The 22,166-nt window shown below is 46.1% G+C and overlaps 1 protein-coding gene across 1 annotated transcript; it reads right to left on the reverse strand.

The window, feature by feature from the left end:
* Positions 1-579: 579 nt before the first annotated feature.
* Positions 580-9,926, reverse strand: LOC123053975 (pentatricopeptide repeat-containing protein At1g77360, mitochondrial). Its single transcript, XM_044477603.1, has 2 exons — positions 8,446-9,926; positions 580-846 (listed from the first exon to the last, which is right to left on the reverse strand). The coding sequence occupies exon 1, from the start codon at positions 9,865-9,867 to the stop codon at positions 8,473-8,475; it is 1,395 nt and encodes a 464-aa protein (XP_044333538.1). The 5' UTR covers positions 9,868-9,926; the 3' UTR covers positions 580-846; positions 8,446-8,472.
* Positions 9,927-22,166: the final 12,240 nt, after the last annotated feature.

Genomic DNA, 22,166 nt, shown 5'->3' on the forward strand with positions numbered 1-22,166 from the left:
GAGCGGCTTTATGGCTGAGATGAGCCTGACGGCTCGAGTCCTATTCAGGCAGAATTATTTGATGCGTTTCAGCAACCGGGCTCGCAACGAAGGACGATGCGTTCCTTGTCGTTTCAGATTTGTTTATAAAAACAAACCGAGAGTTCGCTTCCATGTGGAAAGGGACAGATCATCTTGCACACTGTCCATCGAATGGGTGGCCTGCTAGTAAAACAGGATGGCATAACAAGGTAACAGCTCCATCGTAACTCTAGGGAAATTTTGAAAACATCCCATGTCGGACTGACACTCGATTTACAAGAATGGTGAGCTGTGCCCTTCCGAAAACAAGGGAAGTGAGATGCCCTGTCCAAGTTCTGTGCAACACTGGTGGTGCTCTTAGGGTGTGTTCGGTTCAATGGGTCGTCAACTGAGCTCCTAATAAAAACTGAAAATATGGGTATCAAAACCTATTTGGGCATCCTACCTGGCAAAATAGATTACTGTGCTCCTGAATCTACCTCGGTTTTTCAGAAGCTTTTATATTTGAGCGAGAAACGGAATCTCCCTATTCCTGTCCAGCAACAGTCAAACAAACACTGCAGAAGAAAAGGCAACAGGCTACTCCAGTTAACGCAAAAGTACAGCATTACAGCTATCTCAGAAACTGCTCTTCCATGCCAAGTACAACAGTACAATGCTATACTTCCAGGAAACATCTTCCATACAACCAGTGGCGCAAAACAACATCCAGAACCTGTACCCGCTGCACCAAAGACTTCCATCCACTTTCCACTTTGAATACATACCGCAGCTTGCTCTGGCAGCATGAAACCTCATCCTACAGCTTCTCGGTCTCGCTCGTTTCTGCAGAGGAACGAAGGAGAGTTTAGCTAGCGAAAGATTAGAAAGAAAAAAAATGCAAACTTCTGGTCATAAGGCAGTTGATTCCAGAAAGAGGCTGCTACACTGATTTGATGCTCTTATCCATGCCAATGAGTCCAGCAAGTTAAGAAATAATCAACGCTCTTATCCAGATGACTTATCCTTGAAAACAAAACGATTTGACAGGCTTTTTTTTTCGAAACGAAGATTTGACAGGTATTTTGGACACCCATGATTTTACTGCGACTGCTATGACCAGGTTATTAACATATGCTAGGCAATCACTACCTGTGGTGCAGTGGCAGAGCTACAGTAGCAAACCTGGGCGGGCCGGTACGAAGGAAGACCGATTATTTTTCATCCTCATGGCTGAGTTTACTCTTAATATCCACTATAATTGCTATGAACTGGGCGGGCCACGGCCGATTTTACCAACATGTAGCTCCGGCAGTGCTGTGGTGCACTCCTGCACTATAGCGGTTCACTCTTATCCTATCTATGTACAATGAAATTCCACTCTTAAATTCATACCTCGAGTAATTAAACTGAGAAATATGACAAACGATAACTAAAAAGTCAGAAGAAAAGAGGACAAATGCTACTATTCACGCAAGTACAACTAATCTTTCATGTATCTTCAGATTAGTTTTTTTTTCATGTAAAACTACACCATCATAAAAGTAAAACATATTGATTTTGGACCATTTGGTGCTTAAATCAGAAGTTGATTGCTTGAAAGCACCACAAGAGGTGTCCAACTTATGTTGTCCAGGTTAAACATTAAAAAAATCAGCTAAACAACAGAGTCACATAAATACACAAACCTGAACTTAATAACAGACATTCTAAAGAAGTGGGCATGCTAAAATTGACAGTGGTGCATCTTTGGACCAATTCCACCAACAAGCAAGCCACGTAAGACAAAAAACTAGCTAACCTGGGATTTGTCCAAAATAAAAACATCACCTCTTCCGCTATTTCTCAGCCGTTCTCTCTCCCTCATTCAACATATCTCTTTCCCACTCTCTCACCTTGGCTGAGACAGATGCTAGTGGCTGGCGGTGTCTACGACCCAAGCAACAGCTGAGAGAGCACAATGCAGTCAAATGGGACAAAGAGGTAGGGGCGTACTTGGCGAAACAAAAAAGAAGAAAGCGGGGGGGGGGGGGGGGGGGGGGGGGGCGCACTTTGCCTCATTTAGATTGGTGGTTCAAACACTTTGCCATGTTTAAGCTGTTGAACTCACATTTTGCAAATTATTGAACTAAACTGATCCAACAAGGCAAGTTTGCAAACCTACTGTGCAATTTACTCTTCCTACTTGTTTATTAGCGCCAAGCCCATTGTTTTTAAGGCGTCCTGCCTTGGACGCTTAGGCGCCCGGGCAGCGCCTTACAAATATGCCCGCCTTAGGCGCTTAGGCGTCCGCCATAGGCGCTTAGGCGTCGCCTAGGCGCTAGAGCGGGTGGTGCTCGCCTTAGGTCGCCTTACCGCCTTAAAAACAATGGCCAAGCCATATATGGCATAATCAGCAAGGAGAGAATTTAGTGAAGCTAGTCTTAAGAATATACTCTTGCCAGTGTAGGAGGCTAGGTTTTTTACCTCAGTGCCAAAAAAACAACGGCTACTTTCCCATGTACAATTGCGTACTGCCTAGTCCACCACATATATCAAAGAAAAAAAATGAGCCCATACCCCAAACCAACAACAAACCTCGACTTTGACGGATCAAGCGGATAACGTGCCACTGCCGATCCCGCATACTCCTCTATATACCTCTTAACGATTCCCCTCAATATAAGGTTGCCGCTGTTGTGTGTTTTTTTAGCTTGTCGAAGCTACCATACCCTACACTTCTAGTGCTACCAAGGGAAGGCCGCATTCCTGCTATCATTGGCCTCGTGGAAGAACAAAATATGGGAATATATACATTAGGCCCCTATGATTAGCAGGATTCAAAATGCACCATGAAAAAACACAGGAATAGGAAAAATATGGGAGTTACAATGCCATGACTTCCTGTATCCAGTAGGTTTGACAACCATAAGAATTTCTAGCAATGAAATGAATGCTTGAGTGCACCATAGGAAAACGACAATAACTTTTCTCAGAAGCATCAGACAGTAGGAAATGCCCTAGGAAAAAAATTAAAGGGATTATGGTCCTACAAATCAAACAGCCTTCATAATAAGAAAGAAAAAAAATCCTATGGATACAATCCTAAAAGGTACTTTGAATCGATCGCCCCACAAGGTCCTGCCATCAAGGAGTCGCACAACGTTCTACTCAGATTTATTATAAGTTCAGAACCAAGATCTTTAAGCAAGGAGCTGCTGTTTGGCGCTCACCCACCCGCTTCTTCTCTGGCGGGTCAATTTCCGATTAGCGGCACTTTCCAGTTTTGCATAGTCACGCCTGATCAAAAAATTTCCTTTTTGGTAAGTTTTAGAAATTGCAACATCAACCGTCAAAAAATCCAATATCCCACGTTTTAGAATTTTGAACTTGCTGGAAGTTCAAATTTTCAATATTTTGGAAAATTCTGAACTTTTGGAAATTTTACTTTTGTCTTTTCGAAAATTCAAACTTCCAAAAAAATGGACTTCTAAAACTTTCAGAAATTTCAAAGTTCCACAAGAAAGAGGAGACCGAGGAGAGTGTCACATGGATGGATCCATAGGAGTTTCATAGAAGAGAGGAAAAGTTAGGTGGGCCCTGCTGCTTTTGGCTGCCCAGCAACTTTCCCCACCACACAGGGTCACCATCTAATAAAACGCCATAGTTGATCACGTGAGATATTGATGGAAGCCTTAATATTGTGTGAATGTAGGTTGAAACATTAACCACCTGTGACCAATAAATTGCAAGATAACAAGGGTATCTACTTATCTGTGTTTTAATAGAAGAGGATATAGGGATGTAAGTTAGGCGTGTTGCGTACATGGTTGCCCATGCGTCGAGGGAAAGATGATTCGGCACTTGCCCATGATGCGCATGTCCTAAAATTGGCCATGTTTGCCTACTTGCGCATGGTCGGATGGTCCCGTATTTGGGCAGTTGATTCCCCTAGGCATGTCACCCCGAATCTCCCTAAAATGGAGTCATACAACTACCAAATAGGGAGTCCAAGGCGTGTGCATCAAGATGATGGAGATGAAGGAAGGTGGCCACCGACTAAGATCATGGACTTGGGTGGTTGATTCCCCTAGGCATGCCGCCCCGAATCTCCCTAAAATGGAGTCATACAACTACCAAATAGGGAGTCCAAGGCGTGTGCATCAAGATGATGGAGATGAAGGAAGGTGGCCACCGACTAAGATCATGGACTTTTTTGACTCGCAGGAACCAAGGACTCTTTCGACTCCAGAAACCCTAGAAGCATATAATAGCTAATTAGCATATCTGATCTAGACATTCCGTCTAGGTCATCCACCTTCAACTTCAGCAACTCGGCCTCCGACTTGCCGGACGCGGCATTGTGCACCCATTTGTAATTTCTATTGGATACAAATCCTATATAGGCAGGAGTAGGGTTATTGTTCGTCATGCGAGGGCCCGAAGCTGGGTAAAGCTTATGCCTTGTGTCCATCTGGTAACCTAAGGTGACAACCCCCTGGCACAAAAATCTACGTACATTCCCTGTATTGTTCTTAGTAGGGATGAAACATGAAACTGAATCAGATTCGGATGGATAATGCTCATACCTTATCCTATTGCATATTTATTGTCGGATTCGGAAGCGGCGCCGATGCGAATTCAAATAGCGGATTATGGAGATTAAAACATGGTAAGGTAACGGAATGGACCCGGATAAAAAAGGGTCATATACCACATGCATATACAAGAAATATATAAATGCTTTGCCTAAAGTTATAAATAAACAATGAGCAAGTATTAATACTTATACACTTTAAACACGCATAAAGCACTAAAATATACTAAAATAAGCCAAATAGATCACTAAAAAGCATGTCTCGTCTCATAAGCAAAGATAACATTCCCATATTGCTATTTAATACTTAAAACTTTTCATGCATAAATCGTATATCCATATTTAAAAGGTTGGATTATCCGACTAGGAAAAACGGATTATCCTACGGCCTTGTATATTAGTACCATATCCTATCAATCGGATTCGGATTCGGACTGGATTGTGTTCGGATGTCAAAATGCTCTTACCGTATCATATGAAAACGGATTTGGAAATGGTTTCGGTCGGAAATTATCCTAACCACTTTCATGTTGCAAACAAACATCGACAACATGAAAGTGTCAGTCATGCATTCCACAGACAAGCATAGACACTTGACATGCTTATCAACGGGAGGTGCCCACTGCCCATGGGCATGCCTTGAAGCCCGTTTACCCAAGAACAACACAACTAAAATTGAATGCAATGGTTCTAGAAATCACATGTGTTGGGCCTCTGAAGAAAAACTTGGTCGTTTGTTTACAATGCAAGAATGCCGCATAAAAACAAACAAGTGAAGTCATTGTGGATTCATGGTTCTAGGAATCAACAACGCCTAAGTGAGGCAATGACACGGACGAGATAGGGAGAGCGTTGTCATTGCAGATGGTAAGGAACATAGTACACGATATCCTCGTGGAGTTAGTAGCCTAGTCACATGACAGTGTGTGGAGACATCACAAGAACGACCTTGTTCCGTATGTCAATGAAAAATACATGTTGGCAGCTAAATCGAGCGGAGCACGCATAGGAATTGGCACAACGAGCACTATCAAACCCATGCCCACAAGGGTGCTCATCGCCCACTCATGGCGAGACAATCATGCCTATGCGGCTATGCCTAAACCCGATGGGTATCCATGTTCGTTGGTACCTATCAGGTCATCTTGGCATGTACAAATAGTATGAGCAAGAGGCTTCAAGAAAACTTGTGTTTTCAGAATTATATGAAGCCAGTAAAGAAACAAAAAATCCATGGGTATTTGAACCCGAGTACCCGGGAAAAAGCAGAATATTTGATGGAAGAACAGGCGACCCCTTTGAGCAACCTGTTCTAATAGGGAAGTCCTATATCTTAAAATTAATTCATCAAGTTGATGAGAAAATTCATGGGCGTATGAGTCAAGGTTCACAAACATATGTGATACATCCATGATGGCCCACATGTCATATGAAACAAAAAAATATTTAATTATGAAAATATTACCCGTGTAACTGGTTGCAAACAAATTAGACACATGTCCAACCCATGACTAAGGGGATCTCTAAGGGCGTCGGTCAAATGGTGTCCCCTAAGGGGACAAAGTGGTAAACAACGACGCCCCCAAATCCCCCTGCCCTCGTTTTCTCAAACTCAAATTTTTCATCCATTTGCAACAACCAAGAACAATTCAACGGTAGGTATATCATGACAAACAATTTTAAGATAAATTATGCATGACAAACAATTCAATCAAAGTTCATGATTCGGATTGAACAAACCGAAATGTACATCGTCATTTTCATGGCGTGCATTGATGTTGCTAGGCATCCGGCGGAACCCACTTGAGCGCATCGACATCCATGATGGTACTGTCGGTGAACATGACCCTTGACTCCTCGATGAACCTTGCCAGTCCGACTTCCTCTCTTTCAAGTGCAACCCTCCCCATTCTCAATTTCAACAATCTTTGTTTGTATCTCCATGAATGTGTTGAACCTTCCGTCCTTCTTTTCTTCCTTCATTCTATCTCTTTTGGCACTTGCCATCTCTCATTCTCAATTTCATGTATTCCTTCTTTGGGCGGCCAGAAGTGCAAGTGCAGGTACGAGCATGGCATGGACGTGAGCTGGAGGAGCTGCCGCTTGAGCCTTTTGCTTGGTGTTGTGCTTTTTGCGTGCTAGGCTCTCCAAATTCATCCCGAACATGGCCGGCAGTGCCTCGGACATCTTGAAGGACACATCTGTGTGGCTGGATAGATCCATGTGGAAGATGGACTGGGGCAGCGGGCTCAAGTCGAGGTGGGAGCGCGGCGATCGAGCTAGGGGCGGCAGCGGCCGTCGGGGTGGGGTTACGGTGATGGCCGACGAAGTGAGAGGTGGGACGCGAGCAAATGGAGTGGAGAAGGAAGGGTGGAGTGGGGACGGGGAGGGGTTCCGGTGTACGTGTCCTACGTGGCGAACAGACCGGACTCCCGTACTCCCGTTCATTTGACACTACGAACTATCAGACAAATAGGGCTGGACTAGGGAGCCCGTTGGAGGCCTTTTTTTGTCTGGATAGCCCGGTTCGGATGAGCACGGGGGAGTGGGCGACGCCATTGGAGATTGTCTAACCAAGTTACCAAGGGCCAAGGGCAAAGAATCGTACCCATACTCTACCCATGGGGAAAAATTGCGAAATACCCATGGGCAAAATTGCCATCTTGGGTTTCCATGCTTGTGCGTGTTTACCTTCCAAGCATAGCTTTTTGCCACAAACATAACCGCAAGTACAAACTAGGAGTCTAGTAGTATACCTTCCCTATTGGGGTTTTACACATGGGTAATGCGGTTATCATGTGGGATGGGTGTCCCTATGATGGAAGGAAAACAAAATTTTGCTCATACACTAGTAGATGTGGGCTAACAATTCTTTTGTTACGAATAATAAACAAGAGCCAAGACTATACTTCCAACCGCAAAGCCTTTCAAGTAAGTTCAGGCCGGGCTTTGCAAAGTCTGACCTCAAATCCCAAGCCCAGCCCGGCCTGGCCCGAAACACATGAAAGTGTACTTTTTAATTAAAATAATGAATTTTGGGATATTTAAATGATATATTATACCTATATGTCTAATAAAATGGTGATTTATGACCTGTTCGGGCTTTTGGGTCAAGCTTCAGGCAGAAAAACTGAGCCCGAGCCCGGCCCGGATGTGCCCGGGTCTACTTTCAAGTCCTATTTATGGCAGAAAACGTTCAATAAAAGGTGGTGGTCTTGCTTCCTTTTCCGCGGGATCTAGGCAAGGCTTTGAAGGGAAATCATGTTTATATATGTCATTTTGAACTGTTTTGAAGGGAAGAAATTGTTATGCCAGGTTAACAATAAAAGAGGGGTCACCGGGTCAGCCCCCCCCCCCCCAAGTTAGGCCTCTTTTCCATATTCCGGAGTTTTGTGTTCCTTTTTCTTAGGGTGTCTCACATCTATATAAGGTGACCCCGGCTGTTGGATAAAGTAGAATGAAGTTGTCTAATTTCTCCCGTTTATCAGCCATCCTCCTCCTCAAAATTATCCTCTCTTCCTTCAACCCCTAGTCACACCATCTCCACCCTCCCTAACCACGGGACATAGCAGAAAAAGACAGACTTTCCAAAATTAGGCAATGCAACTGCTAGAGTCTACCTCCTTTCGAACAAAACTTCAAGCAGTGGAGCCCAACGATTCCTCATGGTTTCTCAAAATGAATATATAGCCAATAGGGCTAACAATATATAGGCCATGAAAGTAGTAATCTGGAATAATAGTTCCAAGTAGTTTAATTAACTTGAGGCCTAATGAGGAAGTGACATAAGGTCATGAAAATTGGTAGTTTCACACAATAAATGGCAATCATCAAAACAACCAGTGGCATCCAAATGAAAGAAGACATACCTAATGAATTATACCATCAATGTGTTGTTACCGCCGCTTCAACCTTCGTGCAAGTTGGTCATATGTGTGGTGCCTCTCAGCCTTGTAAAATGCTCGCTTCATTTTTTCAATGGTGGACTGGGGCAACTCAATTCCCATGTCAAGCATCTGATCGGTATATTTCTTCACCTCGGCGAACCTGCTAAAGTCGAGAAGCCCAGCTATTAACTCTTTGGCTGATTCCTCAGCCGGAGTAATTTGGTGCTCCACGATGCAGTGCCAAACGTCAACTGCGGCAGATGGGTTAAACTCCTGACAAAATAAGCTGATAGCAGCAGCACAGTTGGAGGCGGAGGGCAGCTGCTCGTTCTTGCTCATCTCCGCGAGGAAACCTTCAGTCTCACGAGCCTTGCGCTGCTTGATGAGCCCCTCAAGTATGGAATTATATGTATCAGAATCTGCAAAGACCCCATTTAAGGGCATTTCATCGAGCATCTGGAAGGCGTAGTCGGTGTTACCGACACTAGAGCAGAGGCCAATTACGGCGTTGTACATTGGGAGATTGGGAACCAGTCCTGCATCCGAGACCATAATTTGCCAGATAGCAATAGCATTGGCATGGTCTCCCTTGCGGACGACAAGGTCGATCGCGTTGGCAAAGAACTTGAGCCCCGGGAGGCAGCCCTTGGTCCGCATCACCTGGAGGAACTTGAGTGCCTCGTTGAACTGGTCCCCTCGCACGAGCGTGGAGAGGAAAGCATCGTAGGCAGGCATGTTGCTGGCGTCCCACCCGACGCGGACGACCATCTCGCCGAAGGTGCTCTTGGCGCGCTGGACGTTCCCCTCCTTCTCCCACGCCTCGAGCAGTATCGCGAAGGTGTCCGCGTCGGGCGCGACCGTGGTCTTGTAGCGTTCGAAAAGCTCCCACGCGGCCTGCCCGCCGCCATCCCGGCGGCACATGGCGGCGAGGAGGGAGTTGAGGGCAACGGCGTCCGGCGTCACGCCGTGGCGCTCCATGACGTCGAAGGCCATGGCGGCTTCCTTGAAGTTGCCGCGCGCGCAGTAGGAGGCGAACATGGAGGCGAATGTGGCGACGGAGAGGAGGCCGCCCTCCTGGCTCATGGAGAGGACGGCGTCCCACATGGGATCGAACATGGCGGCCTTACCGAGGATGTCGACGAGGAGGTTCCAGGCCAAGGGGGTGAGCTGCACGGACGCCTTCGCCCAGCGGAAGAAGCGGACGGCCGATTTGGGGCGGGAGTAGCAGGTTTCGGACTTGAGCACCTGCTCCGCGGCCTCCGCCGTCGGGCCGACGCCGCAGGAGGTCAGCGCCCCCTCCACCTCCCCCATCGGGACGCGGCCGAGGATGTCGAGGAACGCCTCCACGCGCTGGGACCCCTCCCCCTCCCCCTCCCCCTCCGTGCTCTTCTCCGTTGCGCTCATCGGCGGCGGCTGTGCTTTCTTCGATCTGCAGGGTCCCCCTCTACTTTCCCCCTAAATCCTACTCCTACTGTCGATCCTAATTTTGGCCCTCCTATCCAGCGTTTGGGTTTTCTATATCTGAAGAAAAACTGCGTGTTTGTAAAATCCTCAAACTCTGTCGTCTTGGGCCTCCGTCGTTACCTGCCGCGGCTGAAATCTGGCCTGTTTATTGGTTTCGGCGGACAAACCCACGGCTGACTAACTTCATTCCGCATCCTAGCCCAATAATGTGGGAACGACTGTGTTTCGCTTAATTGGAAAAAAAAATAAAGCATCTACTGCTTCTTCTTCTTTTTTTTGAGCGGTAGCATCTACTGCTTCTGGTCGTAGTCACGAAAATTATCCCTAAAATTAATAGAAGTTACCCAACAATGCCACCCGTAAGTGACAAAAATGATTTGTTTTTTATTAGGTGGCCGCCGGTTGCGTCCGGATCATTTACAGCTAGACCCTAACGTTATGACAAGTAGACAAGTAACCTACTGGCTAGGGCGTTGCTCTGCCATCGGGGAGAGTTGGGTTTGATCCCAGGTTCTGACTTTTTTTTGTTGCATTTTCTTCCCGAATATCTATAGTATGATATTATCTTGGCCCAGCTACTTCTTTTAACTTTTATTTTACACAAATTCATTTTTTGCTGAGTTTTCTCCCCGTATATCTATAGTATGATATTATCTTGGCCCAGCTACTTTTTTTACCTTTTTATTTTACGCAAATTCAAGTATTTGTTAAAAAAATATCTTCTAAACGATAATTACAAATTTAACATGTTATATATGAAAACCGCTCAGAAAAATATATAGAATATAATATTATCTTGCATGTTATAATTGTTAAAAATTTTGTTTATGATGCACCTTTAGTTGGTACTTTTCTTTTCTATACCTATATATATAACATACATTTCTTACTCCTGTTTTTTCATACATAAAGAAAAGAAACAGAAAAAATCGTCCATCATTCAGCTTTGATTTATTTGGCTCATCGGTCGCACGTCTTGCACATAGGTAATGGGCCCGGCCCTCCGCCCCAGTGCAATTGAGTATTTTCCTGCAGGGGGCGCCCATGGTCATTATGAGATAAAGAATTATGTCGCAGAAAAAATTAATTTATTCCTGTGATCTCGAACCCGAGATCTCAACCATCGTTTAGTTGGTTGCAACCAATTGAGCTGGGTTATCTATTAAAAAATGAAGGCTTAGTGTGGGACCGTAATGTGCGACAAAAATAATGCAATCAGAAAGGTGAGAGGCGCTATGTAAGCGTCGAGTTGCATGCAACGAACTAGGGTTGTTTCGCTCGGATGCGAACTTTTTTTTATTGATCTTCAAACATATGAAGAGATGGTGTAAAACACGTTTAACAGAACCCTTTTTTTAAGATTTTTTCACGACCTGGTGCAAATTTCAAGCATTGTTTCAACATAAAAATAATGCCGTGGTATGAGGCTCTTTAAGATCAGAATCGTCGTTCGAAAACCATACCAAAAGTATTGTATGTGTAGCATGCTTCTTAATGTAGTACTACTTATATAAATTTCTGCTGGCACCGTTCGAATGTTCTTCCGCCGTGTTGATGGTTATTTTGATGGACACACCAATTAACTCTCTCATTGCAACGCACGGTCATATGTGCTAGTAATTGGCAAAATGTGAGGAAAACCCTATACGACATGTGTTGCATCAAACTGCTGAGGATTCGCACAGAGAGCTAGCGACGAGAGAACAAGGTGGGCCGACCAGTTATGAGATAAAACACGCTACAGTTCTGGTTTTGGGAACCTCTGGAGGTTTCCTAATCAGTTTTGGAAGCTTCTAGAAGTTTCTTGGTCGGTTTTGGAAGCTTCTAGAACGTTCCTGAACCACTTTTTATTTTTTTGCTTTTTTTATTTACATTTTTTCTTAATCTGGTTTTCTCTTTTTCTTTTCTTCCTTTTTCTATTTTCTGTGATATATTTTCTTTCTTTTTTCTTTTTTTATTTAATTTGTAATTCTTTTTTCTACTCGTTTTTGTGTTCCCATTTTTCTCTTTCAGAATTTCAAAATTTCAAACAATGTTCAGAAGTTCAAAAAATCATGTTTTTTAATTTCTATTCAGAAATTCAAAAACATTTGTGATTTCTAAAAAATGTTCACGTATTTGAAAACATTTTCACCTTTCAAAAAATGTTCGTGTTTAGAATTTTGTTCACAACTTCAAAAAGTGTTCTTGATATTTAAAAAATATATGCATATTTGAAAAACATGTTCGCCTTTCAAAACATGTTCATAAGTTCAAAAAATGTTGTTGTTTTCAAATTTTGTTCACAAATTCAATAAATGTTCATAATGGTCACATTTTTAAAATTTGTTTGGAGTTTCAGATTTTGTTCACAGATGCAAAAAACAATGTTCCCCTTTGTCCAAAATGTTCCTTTTGTCAAAAAAATCATAAATTTAAAAAAGTTCCTGGCTTTAAATTTGTTTGTTTGTCAAAAAAATTGGGAATTGAAAAAATGTTCATATTTTCAAAATTTGTTCTCAAATTCATACTTTCTTCCCTTTTTGAAATTTGGTTACAAATCCAAAATTTGAGCAATTTTCCGATACTTGTTCGTATTTTTTGAAAATTGTTCGGAATTTTGTTAGAAAGTATTCAGAATTTTCTTTAAATGTTCTAAAAAAGGAAAAAGTTTGATCTGCCGACATGGTTAGTTCTAAAGGTTTTCGCGCTGCAAATGTAACACTACCGCTTATCTGCTCTCCGGGTTAGGCAACTGTCTCTACAATCGCCGAATCACGAGTTCGAATCCTGGAAGAAGCTGTTCTTTTTTGCGCTGTATTTTACCTTATCAGCTGCTCCTGCGTGGGCCGGCCCAAACGAAGCACCCCTGTGCGAAGCCCCTCCAGTCAGCCGCAAAATGCGGCGGATAGGAGGTCCCAAAATTTGATTCTTGGAAAATAAATCGCAAATTGTTTTTATGGTAAATGGGCCGGCTCAAGAAGTGTAGCTGCTAAATGTTTATATTTAAAAGGTTTATCCAGTCTTTGGAAAATATACAGCAGTGTTAAAAAATGATCGCGCAACTTTTTTAAAATGTTGATGGCATTAAGAAAATATAAATTAAAAAGACCCCTTCACCTCTCCTCCAAGCGAACAACAGCTAGGGTTTCTGCCTCCCGACGGCGGCCGCGCCAATCTGCTTCGTCTCTTGTAGACCATGGGGGCACAGTGGATCCCGCCCATTGCCGACCGAAGGATTATTATTATTATTATTTGCGTTTTGCTAGGGTTTGTGCCCTGTTTAGGACGACTAACGATGTCGGCTCCCTAAAGATGGAATAAGGCCCTCCATGTCTATCCACGTCCTAGTGGTGTGTCTAATATCGTTGGGGGCATCTGGAGGTGTGTCTCATGCGGATCTCTCGGGATTCGGTCGGTGGTTGTCTTTGGTAGATCCGCTTGAATCCAGTCTTCGTTCGTCTATCTCAGTGTTCCTTCAAGTTGGATCATTCTAATATACGCTTCTCTTCATCAGCAACGGTTGTTGTTCTAGTGCGGACTTATGGGGCCTTAACAAGACGACTTCACGACCGTCTACTAGAACAAGTTTTGTCCGGCTCCGGCAAGGGAGAGGTGATGATGGCGGCGTGCCTTCGGCTCGCTTTAGTGCTTGTAGTCATCGTTAGACGGTCTACAAATCTACATGTAATTTTTACATTTTTTGTGTTCGTTGTACTGCCATGATTGATGATAAATATATCAAAAGTTTTCTCGCAAAAAGTAGAAATTAAATAAATGTTCGCGTGTTTCAAAAAAAAAATTGTTACATTTTAAAGAAATATTAATACAATATAAAAAATGTTTGCACAGTTTAAAAAAATATTTTGTCTCATTAAAGAATTTGGTCGACGTGTATTTAAAAAAACATGTATTCGGAAAAATGTTCAAAAAGACATGTATTCAAAAATGTCCAACTTGTATCGAAAGAGTTTCACGTGTATACAAAAATATGCATTGTATACTAAGAAAAGTAGACATCGTAACATACAATATATATTTTTTAAACACAGTACATATGCATACGCTTATACATACGCACGTACATTCACCTCTATGAATGCACGCACGCACACATAACCTACCCTTATGAGTACCGCCGAGAGACTGAGCTAGCACATCATCTTGAGATTGACGAAGTTGCTAAAGACGCCTTCGTAGCCGACGTGAACGACTCATTCCACTGAATGCACATCGCCGAAAGACCTGTAATAAATTCAAAGCAATGCGAGCACAAGTCTTGAGTCTAGAACTTGAACCATGGTGATTGGGGATAGCACCGTTGATGCGGAGCATCCCAAGGTCATCCCCATGGACCTATCATCGTCTCACCAAGTGCCTAGTGGACCCATGACTCGAGCACGTGCAAGAGCTCTCGAAACCGAGGTGACATCTCTCCTCGCACAACTCCACTTCGATGAACATGAGACATGGTTACTACCTCAAACGGAGACACTTTGCATACTCAGGTACCTTGGCGAAGCTAAGGAGCAAGGCGGATCGGAAGGAGAAGATGGACGCGAAGAAGGACAAGAAGAAGAGCTGCCGAAGAAGCTCCATCCACCGGACGACCGGTCTGGACCGGACGTCCGGCGCCTGAAGCCAAACCTGCCCAAGTCCCAGGCTACAGCGAGCGGACGTCCGGCCAGGACCGGACGACCGGCCACACTCTCCAGCGAGCGGACGACCGACAAGGGCCGGACGTCCGGCGTCTCCGCATCCGAACCGAAATTAGCGGAAGTCCGAAGTCACCGGACGTCCGGCATCTCCTTCACAGAACGGATTTAGCGGAAGCCCGACGCCTCCGGACGTCCGGTCCCCCGTGAGCCACCGGACGACCGGTCCCCAGCGGACGTCCGGTACCTGTCTGCGCACAGTTTTGGGCCGAAGCCCATGTACCCTTTCGCTTCGCCCCTCTTTTGCACTAAGACTATAAATAGACCTCTCCCTCCTCCTAGTTAGGGTTAGCATTGGTTTAGCTCATATGTGAGATAGAGCTTTGCTCATCCATTACGGATCTACTCCACGAGAGAGACCGCGACCCCTCTACGAAGAAGATCCCCTTGGATTCAAGACCCCCTCTTGGGTGGCCCCATCAAGACCTCCTCACGGAGAAGAACCGGTTACCTCTTGTATCGTCCCTTGTTGACTTTGGATCGTGTATCTCCCCTTGTGTTTCGAGGATCTAGCACATGTGTAATCGAATCTTGTTGGTTTGAGTGATTTCCTCTCGTGTTTCCCCTCGGTTTCCCCTTGTGTTCTTCGTGTTCTTCGTTGGGATCCGCTCCTTTCATGAAAGATCGACCGTATAGGGTTCCACCCTACATCATCTTGGTATCATGAGCCACGTTGATCACGATTTCGGAGCCTCCCCTCTTCGTTTTCTAGCTTGATTTTGTTGTTTTTCGTCCTAATTCGAAAATTCCCCACAAAAATAGCCCCAATTTTTTTTGTGATTTGTTGGTGTGATGAAGTTTTGTTGGATTTGATCCATGGATTTGCTTTGCCTTGAGTGAATCTAGCTTTTCCCCATCATCTCCACCTTTTCCATTCACAAAAACGCTCGGATTTGACCAATTTGGCCACCTCCACCTCGAAACCGTGTTGTTCATCCTGTGCCCAAATCGCCCAGGCACCGGACGTCCGACGACCGGATGACCTGTGACGCCCGGATAATTAGACTACAGTAATTCCCTACTAATGATGTCATGTCACCTCAGTTACTGTTGATAATATCGCGTTAGATCGAAACCACTTTGTATTCAAATTCAAAATCAAGCAAACAATAAAAGTTTTCAAATGTCAAAACTAAAATGTTCTAAAAGTGACAAATAAATCATATGTAATATTGGTGGAGGAACCAAGTCTTTATAAAATGTTTAAATGCACCAAACTAATTAAATCAGTAGCTAAAACCATTAATTAAATGCCTTTTGTATTTTGTAAAATATTAAACTATATTATTTTGGGATGAAACTTTTTGTGGTTGTGACATAATTTGTAACAACAATTTAGGTGCCACTTTGGTATTTTATTGAAACTAAAATAAATTGGAAGTTAAAAGGAATCAGAAAATAAAATAAAGAAAAAAGATAAAGAAAAACAAAAAATCAAAAGGATAGACCCCCCAGCTCCCATGGGCCTCGGCCCATACCAACCCAGTCGGCCACCCCCTACCAGGCCGGCCCAACCCCCCCCCCCACTCCCTTAACCCCCTGGACACCCAAACCCTAACCAACACCCCCTCCCACTTCTCCCTCCCCGATTCCCCACTCCCCTCGCTCCCTCCCCACTCCCCGATCCCCTTCTGGATCGGGGCAACCACCTCACCGCCCGGCGCCTCCGGCCACCCCCTCGCCGGCGCCTGCCTCCCCGACTCCCTCCCCCGCCCCACCTCGACCCGAGCTAGATTGGGATCGACCCCGCGCGCCCGACGCCTTGCCCCTGCGCCCATCGCCGGCGCCCCGTCGTCCTTGACGCCCGTCTCCACCACCGCCGCCTGAGGCCCCGACGACGGCGCCGCTCTCCCCGTCGCCCCGCCTCGCTGGACGCCCCCGCCGCTTCGACGCCGTGCCCCTACCTCGGGTCGTCGTCCACCCGTCGCCTCGCCGGCGCCGCTCGAACCGCTCCACCGTCGCCAACGCCGCCTCGGCACCCCCTCTCCCCATCAACGCTGGTGAGGCCCCGGGCCTCTGCCCTTCTCTGCACGCGGCCGCCTACTCCCCCTCCCGCGCGCCCACTGCTCCGCCCGCGCCACGCAGCGCCCTGTTGCCGTTCGCGCGCGCCCCGCGACCTCCCGTGGCCGCGCCCGGAGTTCTGCTCCCCTGCGCCTGCTCCACTTCCTCCGCCGCCCTGCGCCACTCCGGCCAGCCGTGCCTCGCCGGCGCCGGACGCAACCCCCACCCCGTGGCTGGCCTGGGCCAGTGCCCAGTCGGGCTAGCGCCCGCGCGCCCGTGCCCGCTGTGGCCAGGGCCACTTACCACTGGGCCAGTGCCCCTGGCCCTATGACATATGGGGCCCATCCCTAGAACGTTAAAAAAAGAGAATTAAAAATAATATTAATAAAATAAATTAATAATAATTAATTAATTAATTAATCCTATTTAATTAATCTAATTAACTAGTTAGTTTAATTAAATAGCAATTAGATTAGTTAAACCCTAATTAGACTAAACAGTCAATGGCGAACGGGACCCACACGTCAGTTGACCAGTCAACTCCCCTGTTGACTGCTGATGGCATGCTGACGTCAACGTGCACTATTCTGGATAATGTTGGATTTAAATAAATAATTAAAATCAGAAAATGATTAAACCTTTAGAAAATCATATAAAATAAACCGTAGCTCAGATGAAAATACTTTCTACATGAAAGTTGCTCAGAACGACGAGACGAATCCGGATACGCAGCCCGTTCGCCCGCCACACATCCGTAGCATAGAAAACCGTTAACATTTCACCTCTGGTTCATTTGTCCGAAAACGCGAAACACCGGGGATACTTTCCCGGATGTTTCCCCTTTCGCCGGTATCACCTATCCCTACGTTAGGTCACCCCTAGCACAACGTATCGCCGCGTCTTGCTTTGTGTTACATTTGATTGCTCTGTTATTTATTGTGTTCCCCCTCCGTTACTTCTTTCCGGTAGACTCCGAGACCGCTGCCGATGTTCGTGTGTTCGACTACATCGAAGACGACCCCTCCTACTTGCCAGAACAACCAGGCAAGCCCCCCCCCTTGATCACCAGATATCGCCTATTCTTCTCTCTACTGCTTGCATTAGAGTAGTGTAGCATGTTACTGCTTTCGTTAATCCTATTCTGCTGCATAGTCTGTCATTGTTGCTATAGTTGTTACCCTTACCTGCCATCCTACTGCTTAGTATAGGATGCTAGTGTTCCATCAGTGGCCCTACACTCTTGTCCGTCTGCCATCCTATACTACTGGGCCGTGATCACTTCGGGAGGTGATCACGAGTATATACTATATACTTTATATACATGACACATGTGGTGAATAAAGTCAGGTCGGCTCGTTGAGTACCCGCAAGTGATTCTGATGAGAGGGCTGAAAGGACAGGTGGCTCCATCTCGGTAGAGGTGGGCCTGGGTTCCTGACGGCCCCTGACTGTTACTTTGTGGCGGAGCGACAGGGCAGGTTGAGACCACCTAGGAGCGAGGTGGGCCTGGCCCTGGTCGGCGTTCGCGGATACTTAACACGCTTAACGAGATCTTGGTATTTGATCTGAGTCTGGCCATTTGGTTTATACGCACTAACCAACTACGCGGGAACAGTTATGGGCACTCGGCGTCGTGGTATCAGTCGAAGCTCTTCTTGACGTCAGCGACGGAGCGGCGCGCGCCGGATTGGACTGGAACAACTGCTAGGCTAGGTCTGCTTCCGGCCGCGTACGCAACGTGCAGGTGTGCAATGGGCGATGGGCCCAGACCCCTGCGCGCATAGGATTTAGACCGGCGTGTTGACCTCTCTATTGAGCCTAGGTGGGGCTGCGACGTGTTGATCTTCCGCGGCCGGGCATGACTCAGAAAAGTGTGTCCGGCCAAATGGGATCGAGCGTGTTGGGTTATGTGGTGCACCCCTGCAGGGAAGTTTATCTATTCGAATAGTCGTGTCCCTCGGTAAAAGGACGACCCGGAGTTGTACCTTGACCTTATGACAACTAGAACTGGATACTTAATAAAACACACCCTTCCAAGTGCCAGATACAACCCGGTGATCGCTCTCTAACAGGGCGACGAGGAGGGGATCGCCGGGTAGGATTATGCTATGCGATGCTACTTGGTGAACTTACCATCTACTCTCTTCTACATGCTGCAAGATGGAGGTGGCCAGAAGCGTAGTCTTCGACAGGATTAGCTATCCCCCTCTTATTCTGGCATTCTGTAGTTCAGACCACCGATATGGCCCTTTACACATATACCCATGCATATGTAGTGTAGCTCCTTGCTTGCGAGTACTTTGGATGAGTACTCACGGTTGCTTTTCTCCCTCTTTTCCCCTTTCTATACCTGGTTGTCGCAACCAGATGCTGGAGTCCAGGAGCTAGAGATCCCGAGGATGATTCTACATGGAGTTCGTCTTCGAGGAGTAGTTAGGAGGTCCCAGGCAGGAGGCCTTGCCTTTTCGATCGTTGCTACTTTTGTGCTAGCCTTCTTAAGGCAAACTTGTTTAACTTATGCTTGTACTCAGATATTGTTGCTTCCGCTGACTCGTCTATGATCGAGCACTTGTATTCGAGCCCTCGAGGCCCCTGGCTTGTATTATGATGCTGGTATGACTTATTTATGTTTTAGAGTTGTGTTGTGATATCTTCCCGTGAGTCCCTGATCTTGATCGTACACGTTTGCGTGCATGATTAGTGTACGGTCAAATCGGGGGCGTCACACGACCGCTCCACCACCGGACGTCCGCTGATCCCTGACGAAACTGAATTCCCCCCCCCCCAAATTTTCAGTCACATCCACCACTTCCGCATAAAATTCCCTATACCACCACCACTTCCGCATAACACCACCATAGCTTGTCCACTACCCAACTCCGACGATTTTGACATGTTTTGGTCTTGGAGAATTTGAGTTGTGGTAACCGTGTCCTATTGTGTTTTGGCTATCTAGGTACGGTTCGACATCGACATCACTATGGCTCATCTTCGCCACGGACTACTACGATCGGCTACATCATTTTGGTATCAACCTCACCTTGGTATCATCTTGGTATCGTGATATCATCATACATTCACGCAATTGCATTGACAACCATATAGCCTTACTTTGGCGTAGCTTACCCATCGAGACTAGCCTTTGAGTATTGCCGGCAATGTGACTTGTGCACATTAGTAATCATACTTCCCATACCATACATACCATATCATCGTGGTGCATATCTTGGTATCATCTCTTGTGTCACAAAGTTGTCATCGCATACACTCAATTGCTAACTTGGTTCGTGAAGCATTGCATGAGAAAAGAGCTCAAACAACAAAGAGCCAAACAAGCTTTTAAGCAAAAGGGAAAGATAAGCAAAGAGCTTATAAGCAAGAACCATAGCATCATACAACATTAAGATTGCCATACTCGATCATCTTGGATCAAAGCATCGAAACATCATACACATAGCATACTTGGGATAGAAGTCGTTCCATTTTTGCCTAGTAGGTTGTGCACAAGTTCGTATCCGCCTATTGTGCAATCGTGCTAGCGTCTCTCTAGTGTTGTGCAACAAGAGCATTTTCGTGGATTCCACATTTTGGCTCATCCTTGGTTGCCCGACCCCACTTATCTATTTGTGTGCGTGTTTCCGTGTACCTTATCTTGCTTGGTCTACTTGTTGCATTTGCAAATTTGTGAATTTTTTCCAACATTATTGAGTCTCACTTACAATTGCATCAAATTTTGTGCCACCATCCTAACCAAGCTCCACCATAAGCTTTTACTTGTGTAGGTGTGAGAAACCGACAAGAATTGGTACCAACTGTGCTATTTCCTTGTTACACATTGGAGTGATCTTTGATCCATCTTCAACATCGGTCAAGGTACATTTGGTATTGGTTCTTCTCTTTCTCCCACTCACATATCCTTGTTTGGAATGATGGATAGGCCAAGTACTTCTACCAACTGTTGGAAATATGCCCTAGAGGCAATAATAAATAGGTTATTATTATATTTCCTTGTTCATGATAATCGTTTATTATCCATGCTATAATTGTATTGAAAGGAAACTCAGATACATGTGTGGATACATAGACAACACCATGTCCATAGTAGGCCTCTAGTTGACTAGCTCGTTGATCAATAGATGGTTACGGTTTCCTGACCATGGACATTGGATGTCGTTGATAACGGGATCACATCATTAGGAGAATGATGTGATGGACAAGACCCAATCCTAAGCCTAGCACAAGATCGTGTAGTTCGTTTGCTCAGAGCTTTTCTAATGTCAAGTATCATTTCCTTAGACCATGAGATTGTGCAACTCCCGGATACCGTAGGAATGCTTTGGGTGCACCAAACGTCACAACGTAACTGGGTGGCTATAAAGGTGCACTACAGGTATCTCCGAAAGTGTCTGTTGGGTTGGCACGAATCGACACTGGGATTTGTCACTCCGTGTAAACGGAGAGGTATCTCTGGGCCCACTCGGTAGGACATCATCATAATGTGCACAATGTGACCAAGGAGTTGATCACGGGATGATGTGAGTTATGGAACGAGTAAAGAGACTTGCCGGTAACGAGATTGAACAAGGTATAGGGATACCGATGATCGAATCTCGGGCAAGTAACATACCGATAGACAAAGGGAATTGTATACGGGATTGATTGAATCCCCGACATCGTGGTTCATCCGATGAGATCATCGTGGAACATGTGGGAGCCAACATGGGTATCCAGATCCCGCTGTTGGTTATTGACCGGAGAACGTCTCGGTCATGTCTGCATGGTTCCCGAACCCGTAGGGTCTACACACTTAAGGTTCGATGACGCTAGGGATATAGGGAATAGATATACGTGGTTACCGAATGTTGTTCGGAGTCCCGAATGAGATCCCGGACGTCACGAGGATTTCCGGAATGGTCCGGAGGTAAAGATTTATATATGGGAAGTCCTGTTTTGGTCACCGGAAAAGTTTCGGGTGATATCGGTAATGTACCGAGACCACCGGGAGGGTCCCGGGGGTCCACCAAGTGGGGCCACCAGCCCCAGAAGGCTGCGTGGGCCAAGTGTGGGAGGGGACCAGCCCCAGGTGGGCTGGTGCGCCCCCCACCAAGGCCCAAGGCGCATGGGAGAGTGGGAGGGGGCAAACCGTAGGTCCAGATGGGCCTTAAGGCCCACACTAGTGGCGCCCCCCCTCTCCTCCCCTTGGCCGCACCCTAGATGGGTTTGGGGGCTGCCGCCACCCCTGGGGAGGGAACCCTAGATGGGGGCGCAGCCCCTCCCCTTCCCCTATATATACTGGAGGTATTTGGGGCTGCCAGACATGAGAACACCTCTCTCTTGGCGCAGCCCTTCCCCTCTCCCTTCTCCTCTCCTACGGTGCTTGGCGAAGCCCTGCAGGATTGCCACGCTCCTCCACCACCACCACACCGTCGTGCTGCTGCTGGACGGAGTCTTCCCCAACCTCTCCCTCTCTCCTTGCTGGATCAAGGCGTGGGAGACGTCACCGAGCTGCACGTGTGTTGAACGCGGAGGCACCGTTCTTCGGTG

Source organism: Triticum aestivum, chromosome 2D (assembly GCF_018294505.1).
Source record: "Triticum aestivum cultivar Chinese Spring chromosome 2D, IWGSC CS RefSeq v2.1, whole genome shotgun sequence".
In the NCBI taxonomy this organism is placed as follows: domain Eukaryota; kingdom Viridiplantae; phylum Streptophyta; class Magnoliopsida; order Poales; family Poaceae; genus Triticum; species Triticum aestivum.

What these genes read in the sequence shown, in the direction of transcription:
- LOC123053975 (XM_044477603.1), bottom strand. Translation starts at nt 9,867, where the DNA reads ATGAGCGCAACGGAGAAGAGCACGGAGGGGGAGGGGGAGGGGGAGGGG.